At 34.9% G+C, this 24,209-nt stretch overlaps 1 protein-coding gene across 13 annotated transcripts in view; it reads left to right on the top strand.

Moving 5' to 3' along the window:
* Positions 1-24,209, top strand: part of VPS13A (vacuolar protein sorting 13 homolog A) — a 108,050-nt gene that overhangs the window by 22,016 nt on the left and 61,825 nt on the right. For 12 of the 13 annotated variants that reach the window (XM_071424890.1, XM_071424889.1, XM_071424887.1 and 9 more), the window contains 15 exons: positions 401-543; positions 1,850-2,051; positions 2,129-2,243; positions 5,108-5,244; positions 9,002-9,134; positions 9,949-10,066; positions 13,700-13,838; positions 18,523-18,607; positions 20,317-20,489; positions 22,043-22,199; positions 22,563-22,642; positions 22,896-22,955; positions 23,035-23,191; positions 23,519-23,635; positions 23,717-23,820. In XM_071424890.1, coding sequence (XP_071280991.1) covers positions 401-543; positions 1,850-2,051; positions 2,129-2,243; positions 5,108-5,244; positions 9,002-9,134; positions 9,949-10,066; positions 13,700-13,838; positions 18,523-18,607; positions 20,317-20,489; positions 22,043-22,199; positions 22,563-22,642; positions 22,896-22,955; positions 23,035-23,191; positions 23,519-23,635; positions 23,717-23,820 — 1,920 coding nt within the window. The remainder of the gene's footprint in view (positions 1-400; positions 544-1,849; positions 2,052-2,128; positions 2,244-5,107; positions 5,245-9,001; positions 9,135-9,948; positions 10,067-13,699; positions 13,839-18,522; positions 18,608-20,316; positions 20,490-22,042; positions 22,200-22,562; positions 22,643-22,895; positions 22,956-23,034; positions 23,192-23,518; positions 23,636-23,716; positions 23,821-24,209) is intronic. The other variant, XM_071424898.1, reaches the window with a different exon arrangement.

Raw genomic sequence — 24,209 nt, 5'->3', positions numbered from 1 at the left:
AGTAGATGAGGTGGAATAAGTGATTATATATTATATAAAGAAAGAGATGATTCAAGGATTGTACTGAGAAAGAGCAACATTTTGAACCATTCAGAAGTAGTCTGATAAATCCTCTTATTGTGAGATACCAAGGATGATATGATGAACTGCTTTCTACCTCTGCATCAGAGGGTCTTTTTCACAAAATTTGGTAAAGATATAAAAGACTCATATTTGTAAGATACTCTACTCTTTAGTTTAGCCTGCCTCTTTGTAGACTTTTACACCAGCTATGGTATGAGCTATGCACAAAAGCAGTAGTTTCAAACTTAGTTGTAGCTTTCATCTCTTCATAAATTGTATCAAGATGGATATTAATGTATTTTATACTCCTATGTTGTTGTTTTTTTGGCATGTCTAGTATGAAGCCATGAAGTTCTCTGTGAACTTACTAAGCATGTCGATATCAATAAGAGAAAACAAGCAAACTCCTAAGCTAATAGAATTTGCATTAACTGACTTGAGTACAGTATTTACCCAACGACCAGGTGCACAAGCAATAAGGTGAGCTTTCTCTATCAAACTGGTTTCGCCTCTCATGAAATGATGATGATGACTAGTAGGCATTTTAAGACTGTGTAATGATATTTAAGTGTCATTCCTTGTGCAGTCTGGAGTGGAGTTGTTCTGTGACTGAGGGATAAATCATGGATACTCTTCCCATGATTGAATTCTCTGCATCTCCAGAGCTTTTTGTTCTAATATGGATATGCTCCTTTTTTTCTTTTTCAGTTTGCCATTGTTATGTGCAAACAATCCAGTTACAAACTTGTTATTTGCGTTGAAAAGCGACTGTTAAGTTTCCTTTTGAAACTTAACCTGAGCAGGGTGATTTTGTAACCGCTTGTTTGTGGGCATTTAACATGGTGGAAAAGTTCTTGTGTTCCCAGTTCACTTTTGGATTTGTGGAAGAAAGATGGAACTGATGATTTTTCCTTTGTTTTATGCTCTCACAGTAGGTGGTGAAAAGCGTCTAGTGAAATATTTCAATTTTATTTCAAATGCACTTAAAAATTCTGGGAGAAGGTAACCCTCCTCTTTTAAACCTTGTTCCCTCTACTTTGAGATGTGTATAATATATGTATAATATTAAGATACTATTGATCTTGATTAGTTTTATGTAGAATTTTTTCTAAGGTTTTGTGTCTGTGTTTTCTGTTGGTACTCTTGTGCATATAAATGGCCCTGACAATCCTATTGTACTAAGAAAAAGCGAAAAAAATACATTTTTTACAGTGAAATATTTTTCTTAGAGTGTTTGGAGATAAAAAAAAATTTCAACTGAGAGCTGTTACAGATGCAGATAGCATTTTGGGGGAAAAAAAAATCCAAGACCTAAAAAGTACCTCTTGGAGTAATTAGATGATTTATCTTTGTTTTTTTTCACTTCTCTGCACCAGAACCATTTTATCTCTGCTGTATGTCTGTTTCCCACTATAAATACACCTTCTAGTTCCTAAAGTCACACCAAAGAATTGTCATTTGAATTCTGCAACTTTGCAGAATCTCTTACCTGCCCTGACACCTGTCCTCATGAAAAGTGTATGAAGGAAGTAACTTAGATGCCCTTTTGTATTTAGACAAGGGCAGCTAATAGACACAAAAGATAATGAAATGGAAAACAGATAACACATGGATGTATGTATTAAATCCTTAGAATAAGCTATTTATAGTTAAGGTAGGGTAGAAACATATTGTGCTGGTTTGTGTTTTATTTTTTTTTCCATCTAATTTTTTATACTCTTTCTATGTAATTGTACTTAGCCAGATGGATATTGCATCTGAACAGTCTGCTTACATTTCTGTACAGGTTTGAAACAAAAATTACCTCACTTGAAGTTACAGGCGTGTCTCAAGAAAAGTGTACACCCCGCCTCCTGTCTTCTCGAACAGTCTATTCAGATGACAGTACCTCACTTCTAAGCATAATGTTTGAGACTAATCCTTTGGATGAGAAAGCAGATCAGAGGATTAGAATAGAATCACAACCACTGGAAATAGTATATGATGCAGTAAGTAAATATTTGAATATGTTATAAATAGTCAAAAATCCTACTTAATAGTAAATTTGCCTTTTTTTTTTTAACAGATGACAGTAAATAACTTAGTGGATTTCTTTAGACCTCCAAAAGATGTACATTTAGAGCAATTGACATCGGCAACTCTGATGAAGCTTGAAGAATTCCGTGAAAAAACATCAACAGGCAAGTGCTGCATACTCTTCTCACAACACACTCAGACAAATTTTAGATCGTAGGAGTGCTGAGTGTATCTTTCTCTATGGAGATGTGTGCATCCAAGTCATAGCTTTCTAACACCTAAATAAGGTGTTTACCACCTGCTCAGTGAGCACTATTTGCTATCATAATTTCATCTACATGATGCTTCTTTAAGGAGTGTCTATAGTGAGTGGTTCAGAAGAAATATGAAGAGCATATGTACCTTAGCATATGTATTTTTAGCATATGTACCTTCCTAACACACCACCTAAATAAGTTGAATTATTCTATCTTACTGCAGTATGTTTATTCTAGGTATTGAATAATTTAATGTTTATATCTCTTTTAACTTTTTCTACCTGTAGAAATATTTGTCAAATATGCTCCAAAGCCATAGATAGTCTTTCAGTATTTTTTACTCCATACAGAGTTAAAAGAGTTTGTTACATCTTCTGTTTTGTTCATCTGATACGTAGAAGGCCTTAGTTATTTAATACTCCTGAAATACTGATTCTGAGATATTAATCCTCTAAGTTAACCTCTGAAACCTTTTCAGATTTCTTTTTTCTCAGGAAATTATGCCTTTGTGTAGGTGTTTTTGATTTTCTGACTTCCTTGATGAATATTGATTTTGATTCGGATTGACTCAGTTCAAGTTATATAAACTGTATTTATCTGCTTTCCAGCTCCTCAGTTCTACAGCCATTACACTAGTTTTCATTTCATCCTGTTTATCTCTAGAGATCTTGTATTTTAAGACATGAATGCAAATGCTGAATACTGTGAAGACTAACACTGAGATCTGTGGACTTAATTTGTTCCAGTAAGGATGTCTGAGGCTTTGTAAATCAGAGATGTGTCCAGCACAGTGTCCTGTCTCTGTGGATGGGAGTGGATGCAGAGGGGAGATATTATATATAAATTATTTTTGAAAGGAAAAAACAAACAATGGATGTTTTCTTAAACCTCTTATAATTTCATAACCTATTAATAATTAAATTGTAAATATAAAAAAATCTGAATACTCAAGTGATAAAGATTTTAAGAAAACTCAAGCAAAAAGTTTATTTGATTGCTTCTATCAGGCTAGTACTGGGAGGGAAATCAAGCTTCAATGGTATTTTTATTCATTGGTTCTTCTTTGAGTGAACTGTTTAATTAAGGACTAATATCAGATTAACCAGAATTATGTGGATCAGCTTGCTTGTCTTTTCTTTCAGAAATTTCATGAGCAATATTGACCATATTGATACAACAGCTCATTGTTGATTTCCAAGATGAAATTTTATTTGCTTTATATATAATATGCTTGGTTCTCTGCTCATTAGCACCAAAACTATAATTAATACTTTGTGGAAATATGAAATTGTCCTCTGTGTTTATTACAGTTGAGCATATCATTACTGTAGAGGTATATCCAATACTGTTTATACCCTCACAAGAATGCCATGTTGTCCAGAGTAACCTAAAACCTTGTTCCAGTCACAATTGAAAAATTTGATGATAATGTCTCAAAATATGCGGTACACTGCTTGTAAAATCTTGTCTGAGTTTCAGAGAATTTCCTGTGAAAAAAGATTTGATCTGCAGAATATTCTGATGCAGGGGACTATGCTAAGCTCAGAGGTAGAATAAGAAAAATGGAAACATAGAAGTATAATTAATATGTTCAGACCTGCAGTCCTCAAGAGTGAGTTCTTAACACTTCTCTTTGAAGCAATAGAAGGTAGCTGGAAAATATAGGGCAACTGTGAACTGCAAAATCGAAGGAACTTGCTACGCTGGAGTAGTTACGATTTTCAGCATTAAAAAATATTAAAAAAGCTTGGTTTACCAGAGCTCAGTTTATGGATTCTACTACATTTTTTCCCAAATAAAAGAAACAAGAAGATATTTGCTTGACCTTTCTACATCTCTCAAATTCAACTAGCCAGTGCAAACTGATAAAATCCTGCTCTTCTTGTTACTCCAAGTTGTTTTGTCTTGCAAATCCTGAAATGTAGTTGTCATCCAGTACTTTACTGACTAGCCCAGCTCTCCTCTGACAGGGCAACCTTTGATAATGTAGCAGATTTAATTGTTTTTTTACCAGTGGATGTGTTTACTGTCATGTTGTTACCTTCGTAATTCATTGTCTCTACTTCTGTGGTCATCAGCTTGTTGTAAACGGTAGATATTTAATGAGTTGTGGTTGCATCATAAGGCAGTTTCCAGATCTAACTTGGAGCAATACCATTCACTCTTCAGCTGAGCAAAAAAGCAGAATTTGATCTCAAATTTTATGTATGTCTGATTTTCCCAACTTGCATGATTTTTAAACTTAATTTTTGTAAGATCATATATTTGCATATCTTTGGTGTCTCATAACGGAGATGTTTGTCAGCAGTTAGTGTAAACCTGTGTATCTCAGTATCAAAAAACACTAACAGTTTGACTAGTGTAGTTGGATACTCCAAATAAGAAATTCTAGAGCAATTAAATTTCTGAATCTGTGGAACATAGTGGGTTAATTCAGTAATTTCAAAGTTGCAGTTCACATTCCAGTTCTTCTCTAATTTCACCTCTGCTCAGTGGGAAGTATTTTTGAGTTTGCATATGTCACATTGTTGTCTATACTTGTCAATTAGCACTATTTGCTATCATACTTTCATCTACTTAATGCTTTTTTAAGGACTATCTATAATGAATGAAAGAAGAAATATGAGTAGCATATGTACCTTAGTTATTTAGCATATAGAGTTTGTTTAAAATTAGATCTGATTTTCTTTTTGTCACTTTCTTTTAATCCTATAGGTTCTGTATGAATTTCTTTTGTTTGTTTGTATTTAATAATTGTACTATTTTTTCAGGATTGTTGTATATTATTGAAACCCAGAAAGTCCTTGACCTCAAAATAAACCTCATGGCTTCATACATCATTGTTCCACAAAAGGGATTCTATGACCATACGTCAAATTTACTGCTTCTGGACCTTGGTAGCTTTAAAGTATGTATTTACGTAATAAAGTAATTTACCAAAAATAATAATTCAGCTTTTTACCTGATTTACAGTTTCTTAATTTGAGCTTTATGGTCGTGAAGAGTGCCATAGTACTTACAAGAGTAAGAGTACCTCTTGCAGTTTATTTATTAGGTATTTATTTTAAAGTGCTTTCTAGTCAAGGCAAAAGTTACTGAACTCTTCTCAGCAGATTTGTTCAGTGCAAAAGAATTTCTAGAAAATACTCCTTCCCTAGCATGAAACTACTGTTGATACTTTGGACTGTTATGTGGAAAATGTCTAGTAATTTTTTACATTGCCTTACAATATAAAATAGTAAACTTCTTTGTTACATGATTAAATGGTATTCTTATTTTTCATATTATTATTAGTTACCCTTTAATCACTGAATCTACTTTAAAATGAGAAAAGTAAACATACTGGCAATTTTTAAGATAATTTGGATGAGATTGGGGGTATGTTTGAGATAATGATTTATCTTTTTGACTTTTCCCTTGCATGAGGTATGTAAAATTATAATTTATCACTATAAAAAAGGAATAGACTTTGAAATAAAATAGAAGAGACTTTGTTATTAGCAGTCTTCTTCTTACTCACTCATGAACTTGTTTACTTCAGGATAAATGATCTTACATGCATACAGGCAATTTACTTTTTATTTACTTGTATTCTGAGTAAAATTGGTTCTGCCACTTAGTATCTGTTTAGATTGCTGTCTGCTTTTTAGCAAAAATTTGTTTCAAATCCTAAAATCTTGCTAATGAGAATAAGTTTTCTGTGTAATTTCCACATAATTACTTTCTGAATGTGTGATTTCAGCTTGAATTATAAAATGGTTTGGCTTGGAAGAGACCTTTAAAGGTCATTGAGTTTAACCTCACTGCAATGAGCAGAGACATCTTTAACTAGATCAGGTTCCTCAGCCACCTGTCGATCCTGACCTTGAATATTCCCAGGGATGGGGCGTACGCCTCCTCTCTGGACGACTCGTGCCAGTGTCATACCACTTTCATTTTAAGAAAATTCCTTATATCTAGTCTATATCTACTCTTAGTTTTATGGTGTTACCCCTTGACTTGTCAGAGCAAGTTCTGGTAAAGTCTGTTACCATCTTTCTTTTTGGCCCACTTTAAATACTGGAAGGCTGCTGAAAAGTCTCCCCAGAGCCTTCTCTTCTTCAGGCTGAACAGCACCAACTCTCTCTGCCTTTTTCTTAGAAGAGATGTGTTCTATCCCTCTGATCACTTTTCTGAGTCTTCTGTGGACCTGGTCCCACAGGTTGCAGTACTCCAGGTGAGGAGCAGAGTAGAGGGCAGAATCCTCTCCCTTGCCCTGCTGGCCACACTGCTTTGGATGCAGCCCAGGATATGTTTGGCTTCCTGAGTGCACATTGCCAGGTATCATCCAGCTTTTCATCCACCAGCACTCCCAGGCCCTACTCCATAGAGAAACTCACAATCCCATTGTCAGCAGCCTATATTGATCACAGAACTACTGAATCACTTAGATTGGAAAAGACCTTAGGATCCTTGAGTCTGGCCATTAACTCAGTACTGCCAAGTCCTTCATTAAATTATGTCCCTATGTGCCATGTCTATATGGCTTCTAAATTGCTCTGGATTCAGTGACTCAGCTATGTCCCTGGACAGCCTGTTCCGGTGCACAGTAACCCTTTCAGTGAAGAAATGTTTCTTAATTTCCATTCTAAACCATCCCTGGTACAACTTGACGCTGTTTCTGGATGTTCAGTTGCTTGTTTCTTGGGGTAAGAGGCTAACTCCTGACCTACATCCTCAGACTCCTTTCGGGTAATTTTAAGGTAAGGACCGCGCTCTGCCTCCTTTTCTCCACACTAAAGAACCCCAGCTCCCTTGGCTGCAGGATTGTGCTCCAGATCCCTTCCTAGCTCTTTTGCCCTTCTCAGGACATATTCCAGGACCCCAATATCTTTGTTGCTGTGAGGAACCCCAAATAAAGTATAGTATTCAAGCTGCAGCCTCGCCAGTGCCAAGTACAGGGGAACAATCCCTCCCCTTGTTCTGCTGGCCACACTATTGCTTTTGTCCACCTGGGTACTCACTGGCTCTCATTCAGATGGCTGTCAATCAGCTTGACCTGCTGCTCTCCTCCCTGAGCTATGTCACTGAGCAGAGGGATTCTCTGCTTAGGCACACCTCCCACAGGTGTGCTCACTGCTGCTGTCTGGTGTTGGCATAAGAGTTGGGCACATCCTGGGTGGCAGCATGTTCCCACCAGAGCTCTGATGAGGTGCATCAGTCATGCTGATGATTTGGTAATGGGCTGCTCCAGTCCAGCTGCAGGTCTGTGCAATAGGTCATGTTTAAAAAGAATGTGTTGGATTGCTTCAGAAAGTAGAATTAGTGAAGAAGCTCGCTCTGTGGATACTAAAAATTATGTGATCTGGTTGTAAATCCAAGTTATTTCAGTGACAGATAATTTCACCAGCTCTTCTGAGTATTAGTCATTTGTAGGCAGTTTGTAGGGTTGGTACTTTGTAGTTGTTTGTGTGCTTGAGACAGCCTCCTAGATCTAATCATAGATCTAATAGCCGACTTCCTTTTCCACCCCATGCAAGATTACTCTTGGAAGTGTTACACAGAAGAACACGTTTCAAATTCAGACTTCAGTGTGCGTGGCATTTTTTTCCTGAAGTGGATGAGTAATTTTTGTAGTCAATGTGACTCCTAGATTGGTTCCTCTGATTTAACAGAGTTTAGAAATACCATAAGAGAAAATTTAGTTGCCTCTCAGGATATGATTAGTAGTTCTGTATTCACTTCGAGTGACATATACTTGAGTGAGAGGTGGGTCGTTTGTTGAATGAGAATGTTTAACACAAAACAAACAATCTTTTCCCTCAGTTGCATACTGGAAAAGATCAAGCCCCAGGAGGAAAAATGGCATGTAAAATTAAATGGCATGTCTTAGTAGATAAATAGGGTTATTAATTTAGTCATTCTGAATTTGCATCTCCAAGTTATTTTTAATGTAGAAGTTACAGTGGACTTGGAGTCCAGCTGTACTGAAAAATAAATGCTGTGTCTTAGATGCTAGTTTTTATACCTCTTTTAGTTCCTTTGAATATTGCCTGGGTTTGACAAAACCAAATATGAATCCAAAATTATTAGTTGTATAAGGATGAGGACAGACACATTTCATCAGAGATGATCAGGGAGGGTACATACAAATGTGAAATACCAAAGAAGTATGGGTGTCCCAAAGCTGAATCAAAGGACTGTTTACTGAGACTAAAGGAAAGACATTGGTGATGAACAGTCCAAATCATCTTTTCCTCTCTAATGTGTCACAACTGAATTCAACAGAGTTCAGAAATACCTTTCATGTGTCTGAGTTGCTTAATGCAGTAATATTTTATATATAAAAATTCTGAACGATTATTCTACTGATCAAAAAGGGTCTGAGATTTTATACTTTGGAGTGTAAGTCACCTATTGAAGAAAATTATTCTGTACATAGTAGATAATATATTTTTATTTGCTTTTTCTTCCTTTCTTTGAGGAAGAAATGGTATTAATACTCTGGTTTTTGTTTTGGTGCAGTCTAGAAATTTTAGATATTTGCTGTGCTGTGATAGTTGTAAGACTCTGTGACCTATAGTGAGGACTGAATCATTTGTTATGGTAGGAACAAGTATGTGTAGAATTAGTGCCTTGAATATTTCTGAAATTGATTTTTACTTTTTTTTTTGACATATTTTAAGATGGCAAGCAAAAGTCGTTCTGATTTATCAAAAATCAAAGTAGGACAAACCTCTATTGAAGATATAATGTCCAGAGCTTATGACAGTTTTGATGTCCAGCTCAGTAGTATGCAGTTACTGTACAGCAAACATGGTAAGTATTCATGCAAGTAATCTTTCTTTATGCGACTGAATACAATGTGATGGTGGTTGTGCCTCATATTTGTAGCTGAAGCAGTGGAGAATCTTTTGGAATGTACTTCTCCAAATGTAAGTGTTCTAAATTCAGTACTATCAACATATGATGTATTTCCAAAACATACCTTTAGGACTTCAGTTCCAATTTTAGCAAATTCATAATAAAATTCCTTTTGTTGAATACATCTCATTTGATTTGTGGCATAGTGAGTGTAAGACTGTCATTACTTTGTTTATGGTATTTTCCTTCAGTGCCTTTGCTTTTCTCCAGATTTAAAGCAGAATCCAGAAGTAGTTGTAGGTTTGATCATTTTTTTGAGGGTAAGGAAAGGATGAGAATTGAACTACTTCAATAAGGTATCAAAGGAAACTTTAGTATTTTGGGAACTAGCAACATAGAGTCAATCATAATCAGAGATGTCTTAATAATTTAATTCTTAATCTTTTGGGTTTAATTCAGTTTAATGATTTAACTCTCCAGGGGCGAATACAGAGGCTAAACTCCCAGTACCACACATGTTAAGAATTGGGTCCTTGAAAGTCTACCCCATGGATGCTGTATCTGTGAAGATGAGTATAGGAGAAATTATAAATTAGTCTTGTATGTCTGAAGTTCAGATGTGTAAATACATCTGTTGATAGAACTATAAAGAGATCCTGGCACCTGAATTTCTAGGAATGTGTACTAATATCAGATACTTGAATTCTGTGATGTATACTGAGAAGGAATCTCTTTCAGTATTTAAAGTAGGTTTTCTCTGCTCTTCTAGATGAGAACTGGCGAGAAGCTCGGAAGCTGAAAAACTCATCTCAGTGTATCTTGCAGCCCTTGGATGTAAACCTGGAATTTAGCAGGGCTATGGTTGTTACAGATGCAAGAATGCCCAGGTATGTATTTTCCCAATTTTGAAATTTTATGGTAAATTACTTTTTTGAGGGGAAAAAATAAGGATCTGGTTATACCTGTGCACTTTTGCATTGGCTATATTTAAATATTGAAAGTAAAATACATTTATCTAGAAAAATAGAAAATAAATTAAAATAAGTTTTCAGATACCAAAAAGGTGATAGAATGTTACAGTAGTCTGCTTAAAGTATTTAAAGATTTTTATTAAAGATATTACTGCCTCTTCTAATTCAGTCTTCCTAATAGTTACATTTCAGTTCTCATTGAAAATACCAAGGAGCTAAAAATCTGAATTTAAAATCAGTTCTATAAATACCAAAAATATTTTGAAAAGTAATGTGCTGTCATACTCCCTCTCTTTTGATTTGGCTTATTGTTCTAGTTAGTTTACCTGCTATGGAAACAGCTGTTAATGCCTTGAATTTGCACTTAGGGTTGTGTAGCAAAATCTTGTTAGTTATAGAAATTGTACCAATCAGAAGAAAATAATTAGTACTGTTAATAACGATCAATGATTGCATGATATAATGCTGCCACCTTCTGGAAACCTGGGAGGCCAGATTTTGAATTTTGGTGCTTACAAAACATCTTAATGTTTTCCCTCCTTATTTTTTCTCTGTTAAAGACGGTCAACAGAGTGTTAGAAAGTGAGATTTCATTTCTATGGTCATAATAACAGAATGACATAATTTTAATGTAGGTTTGCAATTCACATCTCTCAAAAATTACACTGGTATAACCTGGATTAAGGGGTGTCTTCTCTTAATGTGTACACGTGTTGCATTATTGCAATACTACCTGTCTTGACTGTCTTGGCTACCTTATGTACTTTGGCAGTTCATGTGTCAAACTGATTCTGGAAAATTCCTGCGTAATTTTTCTCTATATCACATTGGGCACAAATGATGAAGGTTAACTGTAGCTTTTGTGTCAGCAAGAATCCCCTAAACTGTAAATTTTAGTATAGTTGAATAGGGTTAAATATATAGTTTAGTTCAATATTATGCTCACATCAGTTACATATATATATTAAAAAAAAATTAATGTACATGTATCTGTTCCTTTATATTTCAGTTTTTATAAGCATACTGTCATGTAAGCCCAATATTATATTTTTTCAGAGTTTTTTAAATAATATTTGGAACTGCCTGCATAGAACAGCATAGTTCTGTTGAGAAAAATGAGTCGAAAGATGTTACTTTTACAGCAAAACCTACCACCAGAATTGTTGTTTAATGTAGTAAATGTTTACAAATTAGTTCTTAGTTTGGACGGCCCCTGCTTTATATTTAGTCATCTGAAAAGCAGATGATTGGGTGTTTCTATTTTTGATTCTTTGATTTTATGTCTTTCAGTGTCCATTGAACTCATTTGAATTCCTTGCAATTTTGTTGTTCAAAACAGTAATGAATTTACTAGGCTTTGTCCTGACTTTGTTTAGAAAGGCACATTTCTATATTGCTACCTTGAGGAGAATACTAATTTAGGTAATTTTGGTAATGACTGCTGTATCAAAGGACTTTCACTGTTCATCTCTGTTATCATCTACTTATACTTCCAAATCATTAAAATAGACTTCCATTCTGGTTGGATATGAATATCTGCATTTCTTTCATTTCTGGTAATAGGATGCTCCTTATGGTTTCTGTTACTTGAAATTTGGAAGCACTAATACGATTCTAGCACTAATTCTGTAGTTTTACAGCCTGTGTAAGGTTTTATATTTTTTTGATATTTGTTTTATCCTGTTGTATGGTTCCTCCATTTTCTGGGAGAGGTGTCTGAGAGTCTGTCATATGGTTTTTGAAGGTGTATGAAGAAAGTATTAGGATAGCAATATCAAGAGCATCCTATGTAATAGCATTCATTATAAACACAATAAAAATTCCAATGTGAAGGAATGTACCGATTTGCAGCTTTGATGGTGGCATTCTTTTAACATTTCTTTCTTTCTAAACGCAACCAGACTGAACTTGAAGGAAGTTTCTGCACAGATATCCTCATCAATTGAAGCACTTAGTTTCTCTGTGCCTCAGTCTCTACAAATGGGGTGTAATTGATTCTCCATATGGAGGTTTCCAAACCTTAAAAGCTTTTGTTTAAAGAGCAGTGTAGAGAGCTCAGACTATTTGCAGTTGTGTGCTTTGTGTCTGCTGAGTGCCTTCCTTCTAACTGTATGGGCTGTCTGTTGTACAGACACTTATGAAAAATGTCTTGACAATGTACACAAATTTTTGTTGAGCGGTTTAAGTGCAATGAAAATGAGAATTGCTATTGTATATTTAATTGCTATTGCTCCTCCAACAATGAGGAGCACAGAGGAGGGAGAGGTCCTTCAAACCTGGTAGTTACACATCTACCTTAACTCTCTCCATAATAATAAAATAAAAAAAAAAGGAAATAAAAAAAAAAAAGGAAGAGTCTAAATCTCTCTCTGATAGAACTGTAATTAAGAATTAGAATAGTAGTTGAGAATTAATCCTGTAAGGTAAGGATGTGAAGAAATTAATAAACTGAAGAAAATGACTGTTTTCTGTCACAGTTTAACATGTACAATTGTGTGCTTCCTTAAGTGTCAGAAACTGTTTCTTCAGATACTCTCATAGTATCAAAGTTAGCTGAGATGGGTTGAAAATATGGAGCTTTTTATTCTCACATCTTCTTCAGTCTTTAAATTTTATGTCACTTTGAAGACTCAGGTGTGAGTTAAGCACATCAAAAGTGGAAGGAAGTAGCTTGTCTTGTTCCTTACACAGTATGCATCTGGTGCTCCCTGTTAACCTGTTGAACAGACCTTTTTATCTGTTCTAACTAGAAGTTGTAATAAAAAAACCAATATGTTCTTTGAGCAAATTTTCTGCTTGCTTCTGTTACACTCACTTGTATGAAAAACAAAGTAGTGTTTTAAATCTTTCAAAACTCATTGTGCATGTTTGATGTGATTCTACTTCTTTTTTGGCTAAATTGTATTCTATTGCACTTAAAATATGTTTTACTGTTTTAATTTTTAAAGATGGTTATTTTATTCTTTTATACCCTGCATGTCTATATGTTTATTCTTTTGATTATTATTTATTATCTAGACTACTGCTGTAGTGCGCTTAACTATACATGAGTTCTAGGAAGTATTTTGTATTCCTTTTTTGATCTTTTGAGCCTTAAACATTCACATGCAAAAAACACCTCCGCCTTTTCTTTGTAAAAGACTGTGTAAAAGCTCAGTTTTGTGATTTATTGTAAGTAATTAAATTAAATGCGTGAACATGAGGGGACAATTTCTGATTGTAAGGAAACTGTGCCTTACATAACCAAACCAGAAGTGGTTATTAGTACTATTTGTAGTCCTGATCCTCAAGACTTTGTAGCAAATGGAATATAAATTACACTACTAAGTGGATAGTTGCTGATCAAGGAACTTTTCTGTGTGCAACAGAAGAGTTGCATATATATAGATATATATTTGTCTACACACAATACATGCAATGGTTAGATGAAGGATTTTTGGACCCAGAAGATTTTCATGTTTTTCAGAACAAAAATAATGTGAAGTTTGATTGAAATAATTTTAAGATTAATTAACTGTGGAACTTTTGACGTTGGTTCTTTAAAAACAGGTTCAAACTGTCAGGACAGTTGCCTTTACTTTCTATCCAAATATCAGACCAGAAGGTGACAAGTATCTTGGAGCTAATTGATAGCATTCCTAAGCCAGAAAGTGCACCTGCTACCAGTTCTCCTCCAAAAATGACTGAGGTAAGATTTTTAAGAGATTTCATTAAAAACTATCAGAAAAATACCTTCTTGATATTAGCATTCCAGTTTTGAAAGGTTCACAAAAAAGTGATGAACAAGTGTTGACTTCATGCCTCTTGAAAAATTTAGCTTTTTCTCTAGAGCTGTAGAAAATTTTCTTGCTGTTTAATTAGTTTATTGTGAACTTTGGCCCATAATTATGAAATAGTTCTCAAGTGTTTGGATTTAAAATAGAAGCCCTCAGAGTTTTACTACTATGGGAATTAATTAGTAGTTCATAATAATTTTGACTAATAAGCATACTCAGTTTTGTTGAGGATTAGTTTAATTGTACCTTCAAATTTACAGATGTATCATAATGCTGCAGAATTTGGGTTCAGCTGTTTTGTTTAGTGAAGAAAACATTAAAATGCTGGAATTTTTGAAGTTCAAGTATTATGTCATGTTATATGAGAGTTTCAAAAGCCAAACAAAAAATACTCACTGTCTGTTTTATAAACAATGCCTGCCTGGCAAAAGTAGCATTTTTTTTTCAGCTGACCTCAGTGCTTTTCTCATTTCAAGTCCTTTGCACAGTATAGCTCAGGGATGGAAGTTTTCCCTTGCACTTGTATCAATTAGGAGTTTGGAGAGTGGTTCTTGCTCTTTTACCACCCCCTTTCTTTGGTGAAAATGGTTTGGGTCACTGTTCTATAAATTCTTCAGAACAGAAGTTTGTCCCCTTCTTATTTTTCCTGAAAAATATATTTCACCTTTTGAGCTGTTCTTAACAAAACTAGGAAATTAACTCACAGTTACTAATTTTTGACATGACTAGTCTTTGTGATCTGGCTATGTTTAATATATGTGTAAAGCAGTCCTATTATTAGAATGTATGTGAACTCTTTTAAAAGTCAAAGACAAAATTTTGCTCTCCATTTTTCTGTCATTTGTAAATACTTCTAACAATCTGTTATTTAGTAACTCATGAACTTGGTCCTACAGAAATAGTGGTCATCTTTGTATTTGGGGTTTTTTTAGATTATTTGATAATTATCTTTCCATCTTTGTACAAATTATTCTGCACTGTTTTGGAAAGCTGTTACTGCAGTTTGGTATTTTCTGTGGGTTATATTAGCATAATATTTATTAACAGTTAATGCAACAATTCGACATGCATTTCTATTGAAAGTATATATACAGTGAAGAGTATTTTTCTTCATGTGGTTCTTGCCATCTCTTTAGTGGTGCCATTAAAATTTTAGCTAATTCTGACTTAATAGTATACTAATAGTGTACCCAGCCAAAGCCACCTTAGTCTCTGTTGTTTTGTGCAACAAATCACAGACTAACTTTTTTTGAGGGTAGGTTTTGGGACTTTACTTTTACAAGAATAGAATTTGCATGTATAAGATGCACATTGTCCTCTGCTTTATAGCACTGACTATACTTGAATTTAATTATAGAATTTAACTGTTAAGTCTGAAGTATTTTAAGTGATCTTGAAGTAATTAGTATTGCCTGTGCATTAGTTGTGATATATAGTAGATGAGGTGAGGAAAGACTATGGACCAAGTATAAATATATTTGTGTTATATGTGAATCCAGATCAAAACTTAGGCTTAAACCTGTCTGCTCAAGCTTCTATTTACTTCAGAACATGACAGACTTTAATTGCTGGTATTAAATTCGGTTAATTTGAGTGGATTTTGTATTTTGATGGTGGCAGGTATACTACCATGTTTTCATCCTTACAGCTGTAATTCTTCTGGACTTTGTTAACATCCCATAATTTCTGAACTGAAAAGAATGTGAAATCCTTTGTTGTCAGAGTGCTGTTTTCTTTGTTACATTCTGAGTTAGTGGTGGAAGTGTTCTTGAGCTGTGAAAACAGAAGACATTTTGGAACAGATCCTTCTACATTTTTGCACTCAGCATTTTAGTCCAAGAAGACACTTCAGTGTATAAGTTCATTTTTCATTATTTGTACTATGAAGTCAAATTTCATTTATTTCTCTTTGTTTTCATAGAATGTGGAAGTGTTACAGACGAGACATTTTCACGTATTTCTTAAATACTTAGTCTGTTTATTACTTGTGTATAGCCAGCTGGGGGTTTCTGTACAAGTCACAAACAGGGTGGGACTGCTGTGGAACGTGCCTTGGGCTGTTTTAGTTTTCAGCATCAGTCTCATTACATGGTTATGAGAATGGGAAGATGCCATCAGCTCACATCCCAGGCAGCAGACGAAGAACTTAATGTTACAACTTACTTTATAAGTTTCTTGACCAATCACACAAAGCAAAAGCACATTGACAGTAGTTCTATCCAATCACCATAAGCACACGTACCTTTGGTTAAAACAATGCCTGCTTATTTCGAATACAATACCTGCTTGTAAACCTTAAAACACAATGCACAGAGCTCCATTATTAAGCTTAAAACTTCCTAATATCTTGCCAGATAAACTTTTCTGTAGCTTAGGCAGTTATTCTAGACAAGTGTTAATACACAGACCATTGTTCTATTTGTCCTTGCTTTTCTACTTTTTAAATAATTTTTTCTGCTGATCTATCTCATGGCTACTGCTTAGCTCCAGTCACAGTTCTGCTGTCTCTGAGGCCTGCCTTTTGCTTTTTTTTTGCTTTTCCCAAACCCTCTGATTTTGTGGATTCCCATACTTGTAGACATGAGTATATTCAATAAAGTCAGATTATGTAGGCTGGAGGCAGATGTGGGAATGTTGAGTGTGAGATGAAAAATGTAGCCTTGGAAACAATATTCAAGATGAGTGTTTCTTGGTACCTAATGTATTGATTTGATACTGTGGTGTTGTGAATAATTGTCTGAGCCTGAGCTTTGAAAAGTGCAGTAACAAGGGAGAGGAGAAGATGTGGTGGTGCAGGGAAAGAGCTGTTTTAAACTGTGCAGTCCAGAGCCAAAGGCACTCAAGAAGAAAGGGCATAGTGCACAGTTCTCTTACTTTGATACTCTGTGCAAGGCACATCCATAATACATGTGCATGTGGAACTTGCAGGTGAGAATTCTTTACAAACTTAGATTACTGAGATTGCTTTCTGAGACTTGATGATAACTAAATCATTTGGATACCTTTACTAAGAGCATTTAATTCTATCATGTATGAAACCACGTGGAGTGGAAGATTTCTATTCTAGAGTGCACTCTAGTGGCATTTCACATATTTTCAGTTACTACTCCGAGTTGTGCCTAACTGCATTTCACCGTTGAAGACCCAGAATCATAGATTATCCTGGCCTGGAAAGGACCCACAAGGATCATCGAAGTCCAACTCCTGGCCCTGCACAGGACCATCCCTAGGACTCAACACCATATACTGCAGAGCATTGTCTAAACACTTTTTGAACTCTGTCAGGCTGGTGCTGTGACCACTTCCCTGAGGAGCTGTTCTAGTGCTCAGCCACTTTCTTGGAAAGGGATCTTTTCATAGTGTAAACCTCCCTGACACCCCTTCATGCTGTTCCCTCGAGTCCTGTCACTGGTTCCCAGAGAGAAGGGATCAGTTTCAGCCCCTCTGCTTCCTCTTGTGAGAAAGATGAAGAGTACTGTGAGGCCTCCTCTCAGTACTTTACTAGTTGTTTTTTTTCCCCTTATGTCTGAGGCAGTGCAATTCAATGAGGCGAAGTGCTAGATTCCACACTTGGGTCACAACAACCCCAAGCACTGCTACAGGCTGGGGACGAAGTTCCTGGAAAGCTGTCTAGCAGATAAGGAACTGGGGGTGCTGGTTAATAGGCAGCTGAACGTGAGCCAGTGGTGTACCCAGGTGGCCCAGAATGCCAAGGACATCCTGGCCTGTACCAGTAATAGCGTGGCCACAGGATCAAGGCAGTGATTATCCCCCTGTCCCTTGACACTGGTGGGGCCTCACCTTGAATCCTGTGCTCAGTTTTGGGCTCCTCAAGGTGAGAAAGGCTGAGGTGCTGGTCTTTTCTCCAAAGTAAAAAGTGCCAGGATAAGAGTAAATGGCATCAGATTGCCTCAGAGGAGGTTTAGGTAGGATATTAGGAAAATTTTTTCACCAAAATGATTGTCAGTCATTGGAGCAGGCTGCCCAGTGGATGAGTCACCATCTCTGCAGCTATTTAAAAGGCTTGTAGATGTGGCTTGCCACAAAACTATGTCTCTTGCAGTGCTAGGTTTATAGTTGGACTTGGTGATCTGAAGGGTCTTTTCTAACCAAAATGTTTCTATGATTCTACGAAATAGAAAGTAGTCCTGTCTGCTCTAATGTTTTGTGTATCTCTTTTTCTTTTTTCCTCACCCAGCACTTGTGTTATTTTTGTAAAGAGCTGTTGATCTTTATTGTTCTCTGAAGTTGCTCTATTGTAGTCCTTTGACGGACTAGGTTTTGTCTTTTATGATTTTTCATATCATGTGCCATTTCTAACCATCTTTTGGTCTGTGAGGTTGAATCCTCACTGTGTTTTGTAGTGAGTTCTCTCTAGTTAGATGCAAGTGCAAAAGCTGCTGCTTCTACCTATCTTAGGTCTCGTTTCTCCCCATACTTATAATTTTAGTAATGTGTTTAATTTTATTGAATTGCACTTAAGCTAAGTTGTAAATTGCACTTTCCCTAAGTTGTAAAACTTGGATGCAGCATATATGCATGCAGTAACATGACCAATAAATACAAGAAAAAATTTTATGATATCACCTGTTTCAGGCTACACTGACCCCTGTGCTTCCAGCACCACATTCATCTCAAGGCGTGTATCCTGTTTTGGATCTTCATTCATTTGCTGAGTCAGGTAGTATAATCTATTTTAAAGTCTTGCTTAAGAAGTGGGTCAAGTCAAGAAGTTTTTGAGTTCTTTGAATTTATTATTCTTACTGTAAGCAAGGATATGGGGCTTTGTTTCAAGCTCTTGAGGGCTGAGTAGTGTTATATTCTGTTTAGCTTATAATTGATGCTGTACCAACTACTTGTAGCAATATATTACATATAACAATATATATGTATATATTGTTATATACAGCAGTAAAATTCTGTATTCTTGTTTTTGTCATACCCCCTTCCTGAGGGTATAGCAGGAAAATTTTATTTGGTATGGTGGGTTTATTTTTGTCGGCATATGTTATTGCAAATCTGCATTCAGGGCATTTGTAGTAATACGAAATTTTTAGCTTTAGCATGTACTTAGTCCTTTGATGATGGTTTTAATTATTTTCTTGTGGTGCAAGATTTCTCTCCTATTTAGGTGGATTTGTTTAAATTACAAGGTAGGGAAATCATTAGAATTTTATAAAACGATTAGAAACTGCTTTGTTTTTATAAACAAACATTTTGATTTGTACTGGATAAAGCAGAAGATTGGCTGTGGGAGAACCAGTTGTGTTCAACACTTCCTTGCTGTTCAAAACAGCTTAGCTAGATCCTAATGTTTCATCTAGTAGTTACATTAGAAAAATAATCAAACATATCAGTATTATTTTAGTATCAGTTATGTTTGTGATGCCAAAACACTCAGCTGGAGAAACAGACTACTACTACTTTCTGAAGTTAATGATTTTTGTGGTTAGCAAACACTAGCAAAATTATTGGTAAAGTTACTATGTCTGTTTCATAGCTTTAAATTCAATGTGTAAAAATATGTATTTGTGCATCTTTATCTGTTTTTATATAAGCTCCTTTAAGTGTCCAAATGTAGAGTCATGTCTTTCAGTTCTTAAAAACTAGGCTGAAGTGAGACTGCATGCTGGCAACAAGTAATTTTAGAAAGTAATAGCTAGATTTAGATTGGAATCGAGTCTGATTTTAAATCTATATACAGTTATACAGTCCTTTTAAGTGATTTATGTTAGTTCTCTATCTTTACTCTCCAAAATCTCAGAGCTGTTTTTAAGCTTTGCAAAATACTTCATGTAATTTGTTGAGTTTTTTTAGAAGGATATTTCTTCCACAGTTACCTTATACTTCAGTGTTTATGTTTTTAGATGAAGAAGACCTTCACAAGACAGTGTAATCTATTTATCCTGGTTATATTTCTGCACTAATGTAAAGTGAATTAAAAGCTTGATAGTTCTTAGGAGTCTCTCTGAAATGGGAGATCTACAGCTGCAAGAAATCCCAAGTAGTGTGGCTGATACTGAGGCAATGGCTCCTGTACTGTCAACAGCAGTCTGATCAGCAGATGAGTTTAGCTGTTAGGTCACATGAAAAGCAAGACAAAGCATCGATTGTGCTGTCTTTTGCAAAGCCAGAAGTAAGAGAATGCTGACAAAGGAATTAGCTAATGAGATCTGAAGTTTATGATGACATGATGGAGGCAGCTATAGGTGTGGTGTAAAGTTATGGAGGCAGGAATTGGGATGGTTATGGAAACAGAATTTAATGTTAGTTGTCAGCTAGATACTTGTATATTTAAGCTTTTATAGATGTAAAAACACTAGGTCACAATACTGTAAAATATTGGCTGTGTAAACTGCATATGTAATGATGTTCTGAATTAATCCTTAGAATCAGAAGAAGAATTTTATGATGCACTAAGCAGTCCTGTGGAAGATGTGCCATTTTTTGAAGTCTCATCTGACCCCCTCAAGCAGACTGTCAGTACAAGGCGAAAAAACCTACACAAACAGGAATCTCTGAAAAATATGACAGATTTCCAACTAAAGTTTGAAGTAGCTGAGGTAAAATTACTTTTAAAAATTTCCCTGAAGCACAGCAGGACTGTATTTTTTTCCATGTTTGTTTTGTTTATAATTCCATGTGCACAGAGATACTCATTCCCCATTTTTCCCTGAAACTATTATGCAGAGTTTTTTCCATAAAAACTCTGGATATGGAATAATTGTGCTTCTGTATCCTTGTTATCACTGAAGTGCTTTGGTTTATCCACTTGATTTCCCAACTCACTTTGTCACTGAATTTTCTTTACCTATGTCTCAGAAATCACATTACATCTTTGTTTTAGCTAAATAGGTTCATGTGGCATTCTTTCCAGATACTGCTGTGGTCAATGGGAAAACTTCATTAATATTTTATGTTGTAACAAGCACCTTATTTTTCTGTTCTAGTTCTTCCCAGATGCTGTTGTCCACACATGTAAATCTGTAAGACCTTCATTATTAAGACCTTCATATTTAAGACCTTTATTACAGAAAACAGAAGAGTTTTCTGTATTCTTGCTGTTTCAGGCTTAGGGGGGAAAAAAGAGTACTTTATCCAAATGCAAGAACCCCTGCTAACTGTATTAGTTCTAGTAAAAGAGGTGACTTATTAACACTATCGTTAACTTTGTCATTAGATGATCATGACTATGGCACTGTTATTTCTGAAACTCAGTGTATTTTACTTTACATTTATTTTAAAAATAAATCATACCAATTCAGTTAACTTTACAAATTTTGTTTTATGCTAGGGCTTACAGAATGTCTTCAACACCTCACAGCTAGCTTTTAGCATACTATATATTACACCTTTACTACTAATAAAACTGAAATGTAGTGTTTACGTGATGACAAGACCTTATTTAGAACTACTAGTCTAAAATGAGGATGCTATGTTTTACCTTATTTTCTAATGACAACTAACTTACAATCTTTAAGAAAAAATTAATTTGGGAATCTATTAGAAATCACTTCTTTTATCCTCAAAGTTTAAAATCGCTTACTGAGTTTTGTTTTGATTTTCCTTATTTGTAGACAGCATTACATGGAAAGGAAGAATACATATATTTGTTTGGTTGTCAAAATTGGATACAGCAGCCCAGCTACATATTTATTTTACAACAGTATTGTCATGCATTGGTGAAAATGTAGTAAATCCTCTTGCCAGACATTAGCTTGGGAATCTAACTCTTAGTAGGAGAATTCAGAAAAATTCCAGTGAAAGTAGTAAACACTTTGTGCTGACTGAAAATCTAGTTTTGACTGTATTGAACATTGCTGAGTGCTGTACAGATTTTTTTTTTTAAATAATAGTTTGTGTGACTGTTACTTTGGTATTACATACACGCATGTTTGAAGTTTTTGTTATAATAGCAGCAACCAGTACTGCTTGTTGAATTGTTTATTTCTATTCAAGGCATTTACTGTATAGAGTATAATTATCAATCTACAAATAGACATTAACCAATAAGATGTAAGTAAATATATTATATCCTGTATAAAAAACGAAGCAGTTCTTATGTTTCTTATAATCCCTTAATGGTTTTGGGTGTGTGTTTTGGTTTTTTTTTTAGGTCTTAATTAAATTATGCCGTCTTACTGGTGATATTGAGATGCCTGTGCTTCAGCTTGATATTTTGGGCTTAGGCACTGAACTTAAAGTGAGAACATTTGACATGACTGGGAGTGCTTTCCTTCGTGAAGTTGGTCTTCTGTGCCCAGAGTATATTGGTAAGTATTTATAATCTGGTCAAGGAATTTTTCACAAATAACACTGTGAATTTGTCTTCAAAAGCTCTGTAGGGCTTTTGTCAAATAAGGAAGATTTGTTTCCTTACTTAAATGTGGGTCTGAGGGCAAGTAAATCAGGAGCTCATCCACTTATTAGTGCTTTGGTAAATATGTTCTGGTGGTGATGATTGCAGAGATTGTAGATTGTGGACGTTTAATTGTTTGACGTCTGCAAAAGAGGGTTTTTGATTAAGCAGCAATGACAGCTATTAGCCTAGCTGGCAGTTTATAGATGAAGAAGGTTTTAATTTTTTTTCTTTTAAGTAATTTTCTGTATTCTTTTTTTTTCTTGTTTTTTTTTAGATGATAATGACAAGCCAGTTTACATAATTACTACATTGGATAATGTAGAAGATGATCTTCTCACTCTGGAATATACAAAGGTTAGGAAAGAGTAGGCTTTGCTTTTCAGTTGTAAGCCTTTCATAAACATCACATTAATATGCACCAGATGTTGAAGGTTATTTCCTTACTTATTGTCGTTTTTAACATCTTGAGTGTAATGTGCAAGGTCTGTCTGCTCCTTCAGCAGAAAAAATTTACATCTTAAGTTGTAGTGGATTTGAAAATAAGTTTTTTTAATGGAATTTACAAACTTCTGATTTGTTTGTTTTATGTGCATTTTTGGTGAAATAGACTGATATTAAGGGACCAGAACTGAAAACTGTCTGTCAGAATGTTCTACAGAAAATAAAGGTATGATAATTTTTTTTTAACATAATTTTCTCAATTTGGGAGGAGAGGCATACTGGATAAACAAAAATTTTTCTTTCAGGTGAACTTTTCTTCTCTAGATGTTCATTTGCATACTGAAGCTCTGCTGAATGCAATGAACTATCTGAGTAATCTTCTGCCTAAACAAGAAACTAAAGTTGTGGAAGAACCAGTCCATGAAAAAACAGAAGAGAAGAAGGATGTTCTAAAAAAATTTAGTAAGTTTCTTTATTATTTTTTCCTCCTTTCATTCCTCTTTTTTCACTTAAGTAAGAAATAAAACAAAGGTACTTTATATTTTTGTAAGCCTGTAAATGATGTTTGATACGAGAAATTTTGCTTCAAATTATATGTATTTATACGATTGTATGCTTAGCCATTGCAGTTTTCTGACACATAGATCAAGGCTTACATTTGCTATGTACTGGAGGCACTAAGTCAATGTAAATAGAAAAGCCATCTTACTTGCTGTGCAGTTTAAAAACTAAAACAGTACATGTCCTCATTGAAGAATGGTAACTTTTGTTATTTTTTATTTCCCATAGCATCAAAAAAATCAAAATGTGAAGATATTATTGACCTCATTATCTGTGCGGATTTATCATGTTTGCGTATTTTTATCAGAGAGAAAAACCGTAGAATAGCTGAAATTCACATTGAAGGTAGGAACAAAACTTTAATAACAAAAGCACAAAACTTTGTAAGCACTATAGTGTATGGATTTTGTATGTCTTGTTTTTGAGGTCTGGATAGCCAAGTGATCATGAGGAAAGCAGCAACTGATGTGACTGCAAAATTGAAGAACATCAGTATTGTGGATTCTGATGAGAAAGCGTTGTATAAAAAGGTAGGTGTATGCATGTATTATTGATTTTCTTTTTGAATGGATGCTAAATTAAACTTACTTTTTAGACTCTACTCTCTACTGTGACTTTTTTCAGTCATGTTTTATGTACTTGCTGGGAGTAGTATTCTCTATATGACAGAATAATTTTGCACTTACAACCAATGATTATTAGACTGACATTAATTTGTGTAACTGATATTTAACTGCTCATAGCCTCTTACTGTGTTGGCTTTTGTGAAGAGAATTATTCAAGCTGAGATGTCAACTTACTAGTTTCAGCTATTTCAATGGATTTTAAAATTTTGATTTTTTTTTCATATATTGTTGAGATACTTGGAGTAAAAATGTCTTAGTGGTGTGAGGTACTATGTTTTGTTTTGAAGTTAAGT

The sequence above is a fragment of the Agelaius tricolor genome, unplaced genomic scaffold (genome assembly GCF_023055355.1).
Source record: "Agelaius tricolor isolate 1412-34295 unplaced genomic scaffold, bAgeTri1.0.p SCAF_4, whole genome shotgun sequence".
NCBI classification, from domain to species: domain Eukaryota; kingdom Metazoa; phylum Chordata; class Aves; order Passeriformes; family Icteridae; genus Agelaius; species Agelaius tricolor.
This window is presented reverse-complemented; position numbering and strand designations above follow the sequence as displayed.